Genomic DNA, 15,436 nt, shown 5'->3' with positions numbered 1-15,436 from the left:
ATAATCTTTTGAATAACAAATATAATATTAGCCTTTATTGTGAAAATGAGTGAGTAGACCTCACACGTGAGCAGATAAATTGTCATGTTCTTTGTACAAGGTATCTGTATAATAATCTGTGAGAGCTATTCTTCCCTTTATCGTGGAATTAAAGTTTCCCAGAGCAGACATTTAAATAAAAAAAATCAGGTCAGTGTGGATTAGAGGTGAATTTCCCCTTGTTGTTTAGAATTACCGGCAGTTGCAGAGAGATTATATGGAGGATGATCACGACCGGGCAGTATCGGTGGCTGCTCTGTCTGTCCAACTCTTCACTGTACCTACTCTGGTGAGTAGTGCCTGTCTTTCTTTTAAAAACTGATAGTTGGCACTCCTTGCCTCTTTTTGCCTCCTTCTTAATAGAACTATGAGCGATTGCAGAGTGATTTTATGAAAGATGACCACGACAGAGAGTTCTCAATTGCTGACCTCTCGATACAGATATTCACAGTGCCTTCTCTTGTAAGTACTGAAAGACCAAAAAAAGGAAACCTTTTTTTGTTAAAAGCCACTAAGAGGTTCGTGAATCCAGACCGCAGATTTCTTTAACATTACTGTGGAAATGCAGGGCACTGCTTGCTGCGCAGGAGTCAGACTGTTTACATATGTTGCAATGGGTTGAGAAGTTAAAGCAGTTCACCCTTGCAAAGTTTGGATCTGACTTCCCAGAATGGGCTGGGTATTTTTGATTTCTCTTTTTTTTTTATTTTAGGGTTGGCTTTGTTTTGTTGTTTTTTTTTGTTTGTTTGTTTTTGTTTTTTTTAAGTGTGTGTGTGTGTATATGTGTGTATATATATATATATGTTTATATATTTTATATGTATATATATATATATATATATACGCACTTTAATATACTTGAATGTTTATTTAGAGGCACACACATAACATTTACGTTTCTCATCATACCAAGCCATGGTTTCTGTTTGTAGAAATCTACGTTGTGATTTGCGTACTGCAGTTTCAGAGCATACCATTTGGGTGCAGTTCAATAAATGATCCTCTTTGTTTATCATAGTTTTCCAGTCAACCTAACTGCAGGCAAGAATTGTCTCATGATACTCACTACTTCCTTTGGTACTTCTAGACTCTATGCCTTCTTTCAGATTTCCAGTTAATTCTTTTTACAGTGCTTGAGGCTATGTTTCACCCAGTTCACTAATACTGCTGGTCTTTCACCAGCTTACGCTTGTTTGGGGAAAATAACCTTTTTTTGCTTCAGTCTCCAGATAAGTCTGTCTTTCCTTGTAGTACAAAATAATTTTGTGGAGCTGTACTGAAAATAAAAGTTTGACTTTACATAGCCAGATTTGCTTTGACAATGAATGCTTCTGAATCTTTTGAAATTCAATTGAGCTCTAAAATTCAATACTAGTGTAGTATTTATGATACTGTGCAAAGTTGTTTTTTTAATTTCCTAGGCAGCAGATGTTCATGGAAATCTGACAGGATTTCAGGGTTCTGTTTCCATGGGTCAGGGCAATGTTGTGTTACCTCTTAATTTTGATGCTAACAATAAGAATGTTGCCATTACTCAAACTTACAGGTAGATTTATCCAACTAGGATTATTCAAATGCTCATGTGTTACTTTTTTGTTTGACAGATGGAATAATAAAATGTGTGTGTATACACGTATATCTTTTTTTAGGAATTTCAAACATTTCCTTTTTATTTCAAAAACATGCAAAAAATAAAGTAGAACAAAATTGTTATTGACTAATTTTACAGAAGACAGAATAGACGGATGATATGATAATTATGATAAGCTCCTCCCATACAAAGTAAGAATGATTTTTTTCCTAGGTTTAGGCCTGTTTTACAGTCATTCTCAACTGAAGGAAAAAGTTGAAGAATGTAATACCACCCACCACACCCCAGTAACATTTTCAAACTTACATTAGTAATTTGAATTTGAGCTCTCAAGTAGCTGCGGTTGTTTGGTTTGAGGGATGATGGGTGGTTCTGTTTACAGTAATTTTTTTTAAATGGTAACTATCAGATTTTTCCCCTGCAGTAGCATTTTAAAAACTGAATTTGTAGTATCATTATCAGCTGTAGAACCCAGAAGCTCTAGTCAACAGCTGCAGTGTCATTGTGGTAGACCAGAGGGGCTGATCTTCCTGAATATCCCAGCCACACATCGCAGCTCTCTGGTCCCATGACTCATACTATTTACTTAGGAGAGCCAGCAGAATGAGGAAGTTCTGGAAGAGTTCACAAGTAGGAGATGGCAGTAACGTTTTAGTGCCCCCTACTCTGTTGTGGGTTGGGTTAGGTTTGGCTGGGTGTGGAAGACAATGTGGCAGCATCGGAATTTGTCATGTCTGTTGATTTGTTTTGTGCAACACATGGATATATGCGACAACCCCTGATGGGAATTAAAGGTCATTGCACATAATTTCCATGTGGAAATTGCACTGTACAGGTCCTTAGCAGTTCAAAAGACTTGCTGTTCACAGTGCTTAACAGTTTGTAAAGAGAAAAACAGAAGACCTGTCACTGCCCTAAAGGGTTCATACTTAAATTACATGAGAAGACACAACAGATACTTAAAGGGAGGTACAAGTTAATTATAAGACACATAATAATATGTTTTATGTCATAATTACATAGGTTAGCAGGAGCCTTACCATCGTCAAATCTCTGTACAGAAGGGATCTGAAGAGGGAGAGATCTGAATTATGATAATTTCTGGCTAGATTACATTTTTCTCCTGTGAATATTTGGAAGACTGACTTTTACTATGTTCCTCGGTTTTAATTATTAATGTAACTACTTTGGATAAAATGTCATGTATTTTATAAACTTGATGGTGCAGTGTGAACCTCTTGTTAGTTGTGTCTGTTAATTACAGCAAATTTCAATATACTTTGGTGTAGGCTCGAATGCTAATAACAGAAGAAAATCTTATGACCACTATCATCAAAACTTTTATGGACCATCTAAGACACCGTGACATCCAAGGCAGGTTTCAGTTTGAACGTTACACTGCTCTGCAGGCTTTCAAATTCAGGCGTGTTCAGAGCCTTATTTTGGATCTCAAGTAAGTATACTAACTACGTGCTGATTTGATCAATTTGGGGTGGCGGGGGAGGAGGGAAGATTAAAATTAACACTTGTATCTGTTAATGTACTCAGGTATGTGTTGATAAGCAAACCAACAGAGTGGTCAGAAGACCTGAGACACAAGTTCCTAGAGGGTTTTGATGCATTCTTAGAATTACTCAAGTGTATGCAGGTATGTAAATCTGTGAATTACAAAATTTGCACTGTGTTGAAGATTAAAGCAGGAAGCTGTCTATTATGATGTAAAAACTGAGGAAATTAATGTACTATATTGTAAACACAATGCAGTATGTTTTACTAACTTCTGGAATTGTCATGTTTTCCTGAAACATGTCTCACCAAACTTTTCCTGATTTTTTTTGTTTGTTGTAGAAGGCAGTAAAAAAAAAAAAAAAAGTGGTTCAAAAGGAAAAGTGTCATTTTGGGCATATTTTGCAGGTGTACAGGCAGATAAGACAATTGTATGAATGAGATCTATCCCATTTTAACTAATATTCCCTCTTAGTGAAAGATCCATATACTACTTTGGGGTCAGCAGAGCTGCTGCTTTTATTAGAGAATATATATATAGTCTGCGCCATACAAGTAGATACCTTCACTGTGAATTTTTTTAACCTTTTCGTCTGCTCGGTTGAGGAGTATTTTAAAACCAGTGTGGCTTTTACAAAGACAAACTGACCATGTGATCAGTGAGGTGTAAATCAGAATCACTCCCCGTTTTCTATACTTCAGTGGCATGCTTTTCTTGATATTTAGCTTGTGTTAGTCTGATAAATTTTTAATATGGTCATGCTGGTATATGACCATGCTGTTTTTACTACTTATACTGAGATCTGATTAGGTACTTGAGTACTTGATCTTTAATTAGTATTTACCTACATTTAATGTATCCCTAGAAACCACATTTAAAAAGCAAAATGGGTGTGTAAGATGATTGATGTATGCATATGTTCTTTGTAAAGAAAACTCAAGGTGGTAATAACAGAGCTAATACCTGAAAAACCTGTCCCAGTATTCTTCTCCACTTCTTGTTTCATTTTATTGTTATTTAGATGTTTATAATTCCTTTCAAGATGGTCCCGAGTTTTTCTCGTATTAGCAATATATTTATAAGGACAGCTAACCACTGTCCCACACTTAATGCTAACGGAGTTATTACAGTGATATATTGTTGAAATGCACAACTCTTTTTGTTTAAGGGTATGGATCCAATAACTCGTCAAGTAGGACAGCACATTGAAATGGAACCGGAATGGGAAGCAGCATTTACACTGCAGATGAAATTAACACTTGTTATTTCAATGATGCAGGACTGGTGTGCTTTAGATGTAAGTTTCTTCTGAATTGTTTTTTCCATGCAAATATGTGGCTATGGGGGTGGTGGTGGCAAGAGGAGGGAATGAACCATTAATATGTGTAACAGTTGAACAAAACAATGTAACCTGATCATCACAACATTTGGGCCATAATTAGTATTATCAGAGAAGAGGGAGTTAGAGGAGCATGCTCTGGATCTACCTAATGCTGCCTGGTTGTAAATCAGGTTTTTACTGCATCTGTGTTGCAAGTTTTAGCAATAGTCAGTTTTGTCAGGCATATCTGGATGAGTTTCATGGTCTGTGTCCCCTTTAATAATTCAGATCAGTATGTCAGATTCCTTATCTTAGTTTTGTAGGACTGTTATAAAGATTAAAAAAAAAAATAAATCAAAACCTGCTTGTTGTTGTTAGCTGTATTACTGCACAGAGCTCTGTGTTGTTTATAATCTTTGTAAACTGTGATCTTCCTTTTAGGAAAAAGTGTTAATTGAAGCTTACAAGAAATGCTTGACTGTGTTGATGCAGTGTCATAGTGGTTTTACGGACGGAGAACAGCCTATTGTTCTCAGTATGTGTGGACATTCAGTTGAGACCATCAGATACTGTGTTTCTCAGGAAAAAGTTAGCATTCATCTCCCAGTTTCTCGTTTACTTGCAGGTATGAACTAGTTTAAAAATATTTCAGGAAATGAAAAATGTTGCATAAATATAATTTGCATTTGTATGTACATAATGAACCACACAACAGCTGTTGAGAGTCTGAATAGGGTGCATTTCAGCCTTTTCCTAACTGTTTGATAGCCTTCCTTAAGGCAAAATGTTCCCAAGTGATGGAGAAGTTGTTATGGTTTCAGGCCTGGGGAAGATTGTCTCATGCCTCTGCATTTGTCAGCAGTGGGTGTTGTAGGAAGTTACAGCTGCTTTTGTAACTTACATGATGCAAAAGAAATGCAACAAAATACGGTCTGTAGATGACTGTTTTTGAAATATGGTTAGCTGTCAGATTGAATAGACTAATCAACAGTCTGTTAGAGAACAGATTAATCAGATGTGTCACCAGAAAAGTAAGCCATGTCTTTTTTCTACTTTACTGGCCTAATTTTTCTACTAATTTACTGGCCTAAATTGCTGAACGGTTATGTTTAGGGAGGAAAAAAAGTAAAATTGTATTTTAAACTGAATCAGATAATAATAAGTTCACAGGTAATGAAGTGAAAAAGATAGTTCTTAAGTAAAATATTATGCAGCTCAAACTTGAATAACTTTGAATTTTTGAATTTATAAGCAAAACTCTCATAGCTTTAAAGCAAAGCAGAAAGCCTTTTATAGGGGCCTCATTACAGTATTTTATAAACCTAAAGATTGGTAGGAAGGATGACATATCTGTTGTTGATAACTTGTCTTGATAGATCAAGGATACTTGGCTATCACTGAGGGGATATGACACAGAAAAGAAAGGCAAAACTCTTTCACTGCAAGTTTTATACATATACAGTGGGAAAAATTTTCCATAAAATGTATGTTTTGTAACAAGTCTCCTTAGGAAATAGTTGTGTAACTCCAGGGTGATCATTTGCAGACTTGCTTGTGGTTATGTCCAGAAAATGGTCTGATAGAAAATCAGGCAATTTTTTTTGTCCTTTCTGAATTATAGTAAATACTGTACGCAATATGTATGTATGTGTTTTATTTATTCATACAGGCTTGCATGTTTTGCTGAGTAAAACTGAAGTGGCATATAAGTTTCCAGAGCTGCTACCCCTGGTATGTAATTAAATGTAGTATATTCATTAAATGTAATTAATACTGAAGGTGAAGTTGCTTTTATGAGCATAGGATATTATTAAATAAAACAAAGGACTGTTTTTGCTATGCATGCAGTTTACAGAGACTATCTTTGGTAGATAATTTTATCTCTTAAGAGATTAATATTTAGATACTCATGCCTGGAGCATACACAATTAGCTTTGCTCTCTTGAGTAATTCAAGACTCAGGTTTAAGGTTTGTATTTGGTTCTTCATTCACTACCTTCTTTTTATAGTAGAAATTGTTTTTAGAAACTACTGTCAGGACCTGATTTCCTTCTCCTTGGTATAGGTTGTAATTTACTTCCCTTCTTGTTTCTTGTTTCCTGCATGTTCTTACTGATCCACTGTCTCTTTAATAGGAAGTTAAAAAGAACAGGATAAATTAAAAGAGGGGAAAAGGTAACTGGCAGAGGAAATCTCTGCCTTTTAACAGAAGAAATGTTTAGCCTTTGAATGAAATAAAATGACAGTGTTATTATTGATAATGTTGTTTTAAAATACAAAACCTACTGTCCTTAAGAATAAACTAAAGCCCTTGTGGAATACTTCTGTGGAGCAGTAACTGTGTAAGGCTGGTTAAAGCTGATTGGGTAGATTGTAAACAAATTTGTCAAGTCTTTGTAATATGTGCTTTGGATTTACTTCTCTTCTGTATTCCCATACCATTTAATGATTAGAAATACCATCCTTCAACCCTTTCAAGTCCCATTTCCTTTTTTCTCCTTATATATCAAAATATTGCATTTTACTTTAATGCAGAGTGAACTTAGCCCGCCTATGTTGATAGAACATCCTCTCCGATGCCTGGTGCTGTGTGCCCAAGTACATGCAGGGATGTGGAGAAGAAATGGCTTCTCTCTTGTTAATCAGGTAAGTACATAGAAGCTGTGTAGTCACTGTTTTCTGGTAGCTCCCCAAGGTAACTTCAGACCTCAAAAACTCTCATTTTTAAATTGGTTTGGAACTTTACTTGCATTAACTTCAGTAAGATCTGTGTGAGGTAACTACTTAAATCAGCACTTGAATCATTTGAATATTTGTTTTTAAACTGATCTTTGACATCTCAGTCAGAAGCTGCTTTTTGTGGTCTCAGGACTGCCACAGTTTTTACTGAATTTAGTGCTCTGTGTGTAAGTATAGCGCAGTTAATGTCCCCTAGCCTTTTTGCTGTATACTGTCCAATAATAGCAAGATGTGCAGAATTAATTTATGCATCTTTGATAACACTTTCATCGCCTTCACATAAATATTTGTCTCAAATATTAAAATAAAAACAGAAATAGTAATAATCCTAAATGTGTATAAGGTAAGTGAAATCTAAAGGCTGTGCAGAAGCATTAGAACCAGCACAGAGCGCTGTGTTTCTTGGGTTCTTTCTCATTTCTTATTTCTTTCATGATTCTGGAGAAAGTCTCTGTCCATCTCTAATTTTAATGTTTTTACAAAGTAGATCCTGAGGTGGTTAAAGCACAACTACTATAAAATGGGTTCTGTAGTGTCAGTGCCACCCACCAGGGTCATGATCTAAAGTGTACTTTAGTGCTAGGAGTACTTGACTTAAGCTGCTCCTCCTGCTGATGCTTCTTGCCTTAAAAACAAACAAACAAACAAACAAAAAACAAACAAACAAACAAAAAACAAAAACAAAAAAAAAAACTAGTGTAAGGTGATTATCATTATTGAAGCTCTACTCATGTACAATTAATAACGGCACTCAACCTACTACAGACGTGCACCAAATCTGAAATTTCAATATAGCTTTTCATAGAGGAATGTAATGAATCTATTTAATCCCGCTGGTTGTGGGATTCCACAATCCCATCATGAAGTAAAGAGATGAATTTAGCTTAGGTACTGTGGCTCCCACAATCTAGAATTCCTTTCTTTTTTGATTATGGAGAGCTCAAGTTCAGACAACTACTTCAGGATATTTTCTGAGAAGATTTTATGGCATTTGTATTGATTGGTTTGGTGAAGGGAAGGAAGGCATGCCTGTCTGCTCTATGTAATTCTGGTGAAAAATGGTGTCCCCCTAGAGGGAAGTTTAGCACATGGAAGGTTGGACAGCACATAGGCTGTCTCTGAAGTGTTTATACACACACACACATATAAAAACTTACAGCTCCACGTGATTTTTCCTTCTAGGCACATGCAATCTAGACATTGCCAGTACCCAGCTATATAAAAACACTTTCTGCTTCCAAATACATTTGTATATTTTTTCAAATTACTGTTTCAGCTTTTTATTTACTAATACTGTATAACAAAGTTTATTTTTCTAGATGAAAAATACATGAAGATGGAGTATAATGGTTGTAAATCTTTGGTTTTTTTTCAGATTTATTACTATCATAATGTGAAATGCAGGAGAGAGATGTTTGACAAGGACATAGTAATGCTTCAGGTAACCATGTATACTAGTTTGCATTTTATCAAGTGTCTTTTGATGCAGGCTTTGTGTACATCTGCTTATCCTTCATCAAAACCTTTTAATGGCAAGGATTTTTTTTTTGTGTGTGTGCAAGGACTTGTACTTACTGTATCTGTGTATTTATGGAAAAATTCGTGGAGGAAGTACTATTATAGTCCTTCGCAAATAAATGGAAATAAGTATGTATGACTGTATTGAAACATTAATATTCTTCTCTGCCAGAATGCTTGGAAACGCTTGTTTAAATCTTCCAGCCCTTCTATTGATGCTTGGAATACTTTTATTTTTTTTATTTTAAGTCTTTGTGCTATATACTACTTCTCATTATGCCTTCTAAAAGTTGGATCAGCAGGAAAAGAATAGTAGAGACAAAACTAAATTAAACGAAAGTCTTGATGTGATTTTTATTTAGATTGATATGGAAGGAATAACCCTGAATATTTTACATTTAAAAGGCTTAATCAAAAATTAATAAAGCATATCACCCTGCATAGTCAAATGTGAGCTGTCAGTTGCATTATTGGAGTTGTAAGAGAGTACCTTGCTTAAATCTCCATGCCCAGGATAAAGAGGAATGAATCTTACAAAGAATGTACTGTGAACTGTATGTGAATATAAAATACATTCTAAAATAACACCCAGTCTGGTTTGTGTTTATAATCATTTTTTCTTTAATAGACAGGTGTGTCTATGATGGATCCAAATCACTTCCTGATGATAATGCTGAGTCGCTTTGAACTTTATCAGATATTTAGTACTCCGGACTATGGCAAAAGATTTAGCACAGAAAATACTAACAAGGTATTTTATGTACACTTTTTATGGAAAAATCTACAAAATTGTTTTCAAAAATATGCTGAAGGCTTTTGTGCTACTTCTGTTCAGTTTCTTGCTAAAAATTTGAGAGTTACTTTGACCAGTTCTGAAATCCACAAATATTTTACATGTCAAAATGATAAATGTCAGAAACTGCTGCATAATTTTTGCATTGTTCAAGAAGCTTAAGGCAGTTGTGGCTTCATTACAGTAGAGCTTAATTTGGGATTATTAAGAGTGAAAAAAGATAATGTTTTGAAGCGCAGGAAAATGCTTTCAGCATATGGAATAACTTGTTACCTTTAATTGAAACATGTAAATTCAATTGTTTTTCTTTATTTTAAACCAGGATGTTGTTCAACAAAATAATACTCTTATAGAAGAGATGCTTTACCTCATTATAATGATTGTTGGTAAGTTCCCAATACATTTAATACATTTTTTCATGTCTGTTTAATGGTCTGGAATGAGCGTTCTTCCTTGTTATCTCAAGTTCAGTTCTGTTTTGAACATGCTGTTGTTCTGATTTTCTGGTGAGGAAAGACTTGAAACTAGTTTACATTAACATAATCTTAACTTTTGAACATGGGTGGATGAACACAAGATTTCACAAGAGACTTATTTTCCAGTCTTTTCCTTTTAAATTACAAAAGAAAAAAAGTTTTAAAATAGTAAAATAATGATAATAAAGCACTATTATATTTTGTTTACAGGAGAAAGATTCAGTCCTGGAATAGGACAGGTAAATGCAACAGATGAAATCAAACGAGAGATCATCCATCAGCTGAGCATCAGGCCAATGGCTCACAGTGAATTAGTAAAGGCATTACCTGAAGATGTAAGTAGCTTGAAAAACAAAACCTTCGATTTTATAGGGTGAATTGGTGAATTTTTTTACGTGAGTTAATGTCCCTTAATGGGAGCAGTGTGGTTATGCAGAGTAAAGTTAACATGAGTACAGATTAATAGTTGTCATGGAGAAGGTAGGTGAGGGCAGGAGAAGATGAAACTGTATGAAAGAGGCAGGAGCCTGAGGGCTTCTTCAGCTCTTTTCTCTTTTTAATACTGTTTCTTAATCAGGCCATCTGGACAGTAGTATCTGCAGTCTGCTTGTAAACTCTAAATAGATGCATGCAATTGGGTTGCTGGAACTATCCAGAAATGTAAACTGTTAGTTTAGAGCCTGACAATAATTGAGAATTCATGAAATCAGGAGCAGTGTAATGACTTGTGTAACATAAATGCTTCATTTGCATGGACATTCATTTACTTGAATTCCAATATGAGTGCTTTTGTAGGATAGCAGTCTAATGTGCTTTAGGATATTTATTAAGTAATCTTTAAACATATTTCAGGGCGTAGTCAAAATTCAAAAAATATTCTTTTACTATATTGGTACTACTCTTAATGATAAATTCTGAAATATTGTTCATTGTTCTAAATACTTTAATTGAAAAGTCAAAATTTAGAGGAGCAGTATAATTTTAAGGAACATTTAAGATTTTCTTCTATCTTAAGTTTATTATGACAAGGAAAAGTAGTAAAAATTCAATACTTAATTTGGGATGCTTTTTCAAAATACTTTTTTGCAAATACGGCATTCATGAACATTTCTTTTATTACATATTTTAATGTTCTCTGGAGTGTCAGTAAAATTGCTTGTACTAGATATGTTCTGCACGCTCATCTAGTGTCATATGGTATTTGAATGGGTTTAATCCAAGAGCTATAGTAACACAGTCTTGTATTTCCACTCAACATAGGAGAACAGAGAGACGGGAATGGAAAGTGTGATTGAAGAAGTGGCCTGTTTCAAGTATGTTTCCCTTTATTCTAATGGTTTATTTCTTAAAATTAAATACATACGTTAGTGAGAGTGAGAGAAAAGAAAAAAGGGAGGTCTGGGCTATGGTGTTTTTCCCATGATTTTACTCAAGTGCATCTTTTAGTACTCATTTTAGAGTGCCTATTGAACAATGTATTCTAGCTGTTTTATTTAACCATTTATGCTCAAATGGTAGTAACCAATGAACCATATTTTTTTTAATACTTTTTCCTGGTAGGAAACCTGGATTAACTGGCAGAGGGCTGTATGAACTAAAACCAGAATGTACCAAGAACTTCAATCTGTATTTCTACCACTTTTCAAGGGCAGAGCAATCAAAGGTAACTAACAATTTGAACCTTTTGTATTTGTTTCCTTTCATATTTTTTTTTCCCTGGAGCTTTACTGTGTGAGGACGTATTATCAGATGGTATTTTTTTTTAAAGATAACTTACTTGAGAGCATTGTCAAAATTTGAGATGCTGCAGTGATTTCTGTGCCATCGAGTCTTATGTCCTATACAGAGCTTCTGAAATCAGTCAGTGGGGCTTTAGGATTTGGTCTGCAGGTTCTCTTACATGGTATTTAACTAAAGGTAATTTAACTGTCTATATTTTAATTTTACCTTTATGGACGTTTACCATTCTAGTTCAAATTTGTCTTATGATCTTTATGCTAATAAAGAATGCAGATCATTTCAAGATGAAAGATTAATTTCAAAGATGCAGACATTATATAATGTTCACAAGTAGAAAGTAATACAAACTCAAAAGACATGGAAACTTGTTCCTTTTGTTTAAGGCTAAGGAAAAGAAGAAAGAAACAGCAACAATATAATAAGGACAATATAAATTATTTTATGTTTCTATGGTTCTTGAGTAGTATTGGCATCATTCTCTTTCAGGCTGAAGAAGCACAGAGAAAGCTGAAAAGACAGAACAGAGAAGATACAGGTATTTCTTTGAGAGAAGATGGGAGGAATTACCTGTCAAACCGTATATTGCCCTGAAATTTTAAGACTAACGTTCTGTTCTTGGGTTAGCCAGGAATTTGTGAAAATGTAGCAATTTCCTTTCTGTCTTCCTGGTCACAGAGAGGAATCTGATCCATAGTAGAAACAGCCTAATGAAGCGCTTATTCCTTCAGCTGTTGTTACATTCAAGCAATGTTGAATGTTACAGCCTGTTACCTGCAGTATTATTTATCAAGCAACTGTATGGCTTCCTGGGTTAAAATGTTAAGCTCTTTGCAAGTCTCATGTTTTATATGGGTGTTGCAAATTTTAAATGCCTAAGTGCGAAACATGAATTTCCCTTTCAGCACTTCCACCACCAGCTTTGCCTCCTTTCTGCCCACTTTTTGCAAGTCTGATTAATGTTCTGCAGTCCGATGTCATGCTGTGTATTATGGGAACTATACTACAGTGGGCAGTAGAGCACAATGGCTATGCCTGGTCAGAGTCCATGCTGCAAAGGGTATGTTTCCTTGTTTTAAAACTATGCATGTGCTAAAAGAGGAACATGGATTTCAGCATTTTAACATAGGTTTATAGATTTGGGTTGCTTACTAATGTATTCAAAGTACTATGAATGAGAAATACATGGTGTTTTCTGATACAGAAGACTAGGAGAAAACCCCTCTGTCTCTGATTCAGTTCCTAGAATGAATGGAAGAAGGCTAAACTTCTAGCAAAATTCACATGGGGGAAATAATGCTGCTTAGATCAGCTGTAGTAGATTACGCCTTTTTATTGACCTAAAAGTTGTTATTTTTATAGTGTTTCTAGAGTCTTAGAATAAATAAATAAATAAATAATTTTAAACTTTTTGTCAGTTAAATTTTGTACGTGATAAAAAGGATTTAAAAAGTGCTTCGTGCTTCTGTCCAGAAACTTGCAGTAGTAACATGCAATTGTTAGGAAGAAAGCTTAAGAAATATGAGAAAATACTGAAACGTATCCCAAGCCACTGAATTCCCACTGATTAGACAGCACAGCAAACAGAAAGACACCAGTGGTATGAAGTGTTTATATCTGGCGAAGTTTCAAGAATTTGTAGACACATACTGTTAATCCCATGTAATGTAGCTTTGGAACTACATATATAGAAATAACTTCAGCTATGGTGTTCTTATATAATTTTACTGTATGCCTTCCCTGTCTTTTAATGAATTACCCGAACAATGTAAAGAGATTATATGAATGCTTTAAGAAAAGGACTGAAATTGCTAACTTTTCTCTAGGTTTTGCATTTGATTGGAATGGCACTACAAGAAGAAAAACAACATCTGGAGAATCTCAGTGAGGAGAATGTTGTAACATTCACCTTTACTCAGAAAATATCAAGTATGTCTGTCTTCATTTCCATAGCAAATTTTAAGCAACTGAAAATGCTCGTACCTTATATTCTCTTCTTCTGGAATGGTGTTTACGAGAGGAGTATGTCTGTTAATCCATCAAAAAGTGTTTCCAATATTGTAGATAAGTACACAAAACAATTCTTAAATTTAACAGAAGTTGAGTATATACGTATTCTTCACATATCTGTAGCAGTGATGGTAGATATGGTAGCAGCAATACCTAATCTCTTCTGTAGTAGAGAAGAGAAATCCAGAAGTAGAGTAATTCCCATGAAATTTACTTCTTAATATCATGATTAATGTTCTTAACAAAGATTGCTGTATGTGGTCAGATGTCACAACTACAAAAATAGAAGTTGCATTCTTAATCATTTAATCTTTACTGTCCTTTGTATCTTCTGATTAGTGCCTGTAGTTAAGATATGAAAGCTGCTTCCATTGGAAAAAGGTGGGAGATGCAAGAATTTGACATGGCAACTCCCAAGTTGTAAACATTCAAGGAGTACATAAAGTGCATTCTGCCTTGTTTAAAAAAAAAAAAAAAAAAAAAAAAAGTGGGCAAGGCTTCTAAAGCATATTCCTGTAATCTTTCAGGAAGTAGAGGGTATTCATTAAAAAGATTGAGAGGAATGAAACTTACATGTTTGTCTGTTTGTTGAAGGAATTCTTTAGGTGTTGAGTATATGCAAGTGTTGGTTGTATTCTGTTTTCTTTAATAGTAGCAAGTGATTAGTTTGTCAGGTAAAAATAAAATCGTCATTCTCATTTTTCTCAGGACCAGGAGAGGCACCCAATAATTCCCCTAGTATACTAGCAATGCTAGAAACACTGCAAAATGCACCTCATCTGGAAGTGCACAAGGACATGATCAGGTGGATATTGAAGGTAAAACTTTTGTATAATTCCTCAAAACTATGGAAAGAAGATTTGTTAAAACTTTCCTATTTGTACTGCAATGGTTTCCTTATTTCCCATGTTGATTTGTTGTACCTACCTCTTTTTTTCCTCTTTTGAAATCTAACACTAGGTATTATCTGGCCAGCATTATAGTATGCATAGTTGTTATATTCATGTTGCAAACTGAGGTTTTGTTTTTCTTCTACAGACTTTTAATACCATTAAGAAACTAAGAGAGAGCTCTTCTACGAGTCCTGTGGCTGAGACAGAAGGAAATGTTATGGAGGAGGTAAAAACAAGCTGTAACAGCTGATCTGAAACATGTCTAGGTTGTGACTTGCCATGGACTATGCTTCTGATTGCTGTTTTGAATCAAATACGGGAAATGTCACTTTGGAATCTTTAAGTCTATCTTACAGCTTGTAGATCAGGCAAACCAGTTTGCAGGTAGGATGTGGATTCTCCTCAGAGAAGGCCACAAAGATGATCAGAAGGCTGGAGCACCTCTCCTATGAAGGAAGGCTGAGAGAGCTGGGAATGTTCAGCCTGGAGAAGAGAAAGGTCCCTCTGGGGAAACCTTACAGCAGCCTTCCAGTTCTTGAAGGGGGCTTATAGAAAAGATAGCAACTTTTTACTCAGTCAGAACTCAGTCAGATAATGATAGGAGAAGGGGGAATACCCTTAAACTAAAAAAGGGAAGATTTAGGTTAGATATTAAGAGGAAATTCTTCATTCAGGAGGTGACGAGGCACTGATACAGGTTGCCCAGAGAAGCTGTGGACGCCTCATCCCTGGAGGTTTTCAAGATCAGGTTGGACGAGGCCTTTGGCATCCTAATCTAGTGGGTGGCATCCCTGCCCACGGCACGGGGGTTG

The 15,436-nt window shown here is 35.2% G+C and overlaps 1 protein-coding gene across 3 annotated transcripts in view; it reads left to right on the top strand.

Annotated features, from left to right (window-relative positions):
* UBR2 (ubiquitin protein ligase E3 component n-recognin 2) overlaps nucleotides 1-15,436 on the top strand; it is a 51,119-nt gene that overhangs the window by 18,845 nt on the left and 16,838 nt on the right. For 2 of the 3 annotated variants that reach the window (XR_014618310.1, XM_084284572.1), the window contains exons 11-28: nucleotides 403-501; nucleotides 2,920-3,083; nucleotides 3,179-3,278; nucleotides 4,306-4,434; nucleotides 4,900-5,083; nucleotides 6,128-6,189; nucleotides 6,994-7,104; nucleotides 8,573-8,638; nucleotides 9,344-9,466; nucleotides 9,831-9,894; nucleotides 10,195-10,319; nucleotides 11,245-11,297; nucleotides 11,545-11,647; nucleotides 12,211-12,259; nucleotides 12,627-12,781; nucleotides 13,548-13,650; nucleotides 14,440-14,549; nucleotides 14,770-14,850. Coding sequence is in view for 2 of the 3 variants with exons in the window: in XM_084284572.1 (XP_084140698.1) it covers nucleotides 403-501; nucleotides 2,920-3,083; nucleotides 3,179-3,278; nucleotides 4,306-4,434; nucleotides 4,900-5,083; nucleotides 6,128-6,189; nucleotides 6,994-7,104; nucleotides 8,573-8,638; nucleotides 9,344-9,466; nucleotides 9,831-9,894; nucleotides 10,195-10,319; nucleotides 11,245-11,297; nucleotides 11,545-11,647; nucleotides 12,211-12,259; nucleotides 12,627-12,781; nucleotides 13,548-13,650; nucleotides 14,440-14,549; nucleotides 14,770-14,850 (1,881 nt within the window). In the remaining variant the exon portion in view is untranslated. Of the gene's footprint in view, nucleotides 1-229; nucleotides 329-402; nucleotides 502-2,919; nucleotides 3,084-3,178; nucleotides 3,279-4,305; nucleotides 4,435-4,899; nucleotides 5,084-6,127; nucleotides 6,190-6,993; nucleotides 7,105-8,572; nucleotides 8,639-9,343; nucleotides 9,467-9,830; nucleotides 9,895-10,194; nucleotides 10,320-11,244; nucleotides 11,298-11,544; nucleotides 11,648-12,210; nucleotides 12,260-12,626; nucleotides 12,782-13,547; nucleotides 13,651-14,439; nucleotides 14,550-14,769; nucleotides 14,851-15,436 lie in introns of all 3 variants that reach the window. The other variant, XM_084284573.1, reaches the window with a different exon arrangement.

Source organism: Netta rufina (genome assembly GCF_964035555.1).
Source record: "Netta rufina genome assembly, chromosome: 3".
NCBI classification, from domain to species: Eukaryota; Metazoa; Chordata; class Aves; order Anseriformes; family Anatidae; genus Netta; species Netta rufina.
Note: the sequence above shows the minus strand (reverse complement) of the source record. Positions and strands in the feature narration are given on the sequence as shown.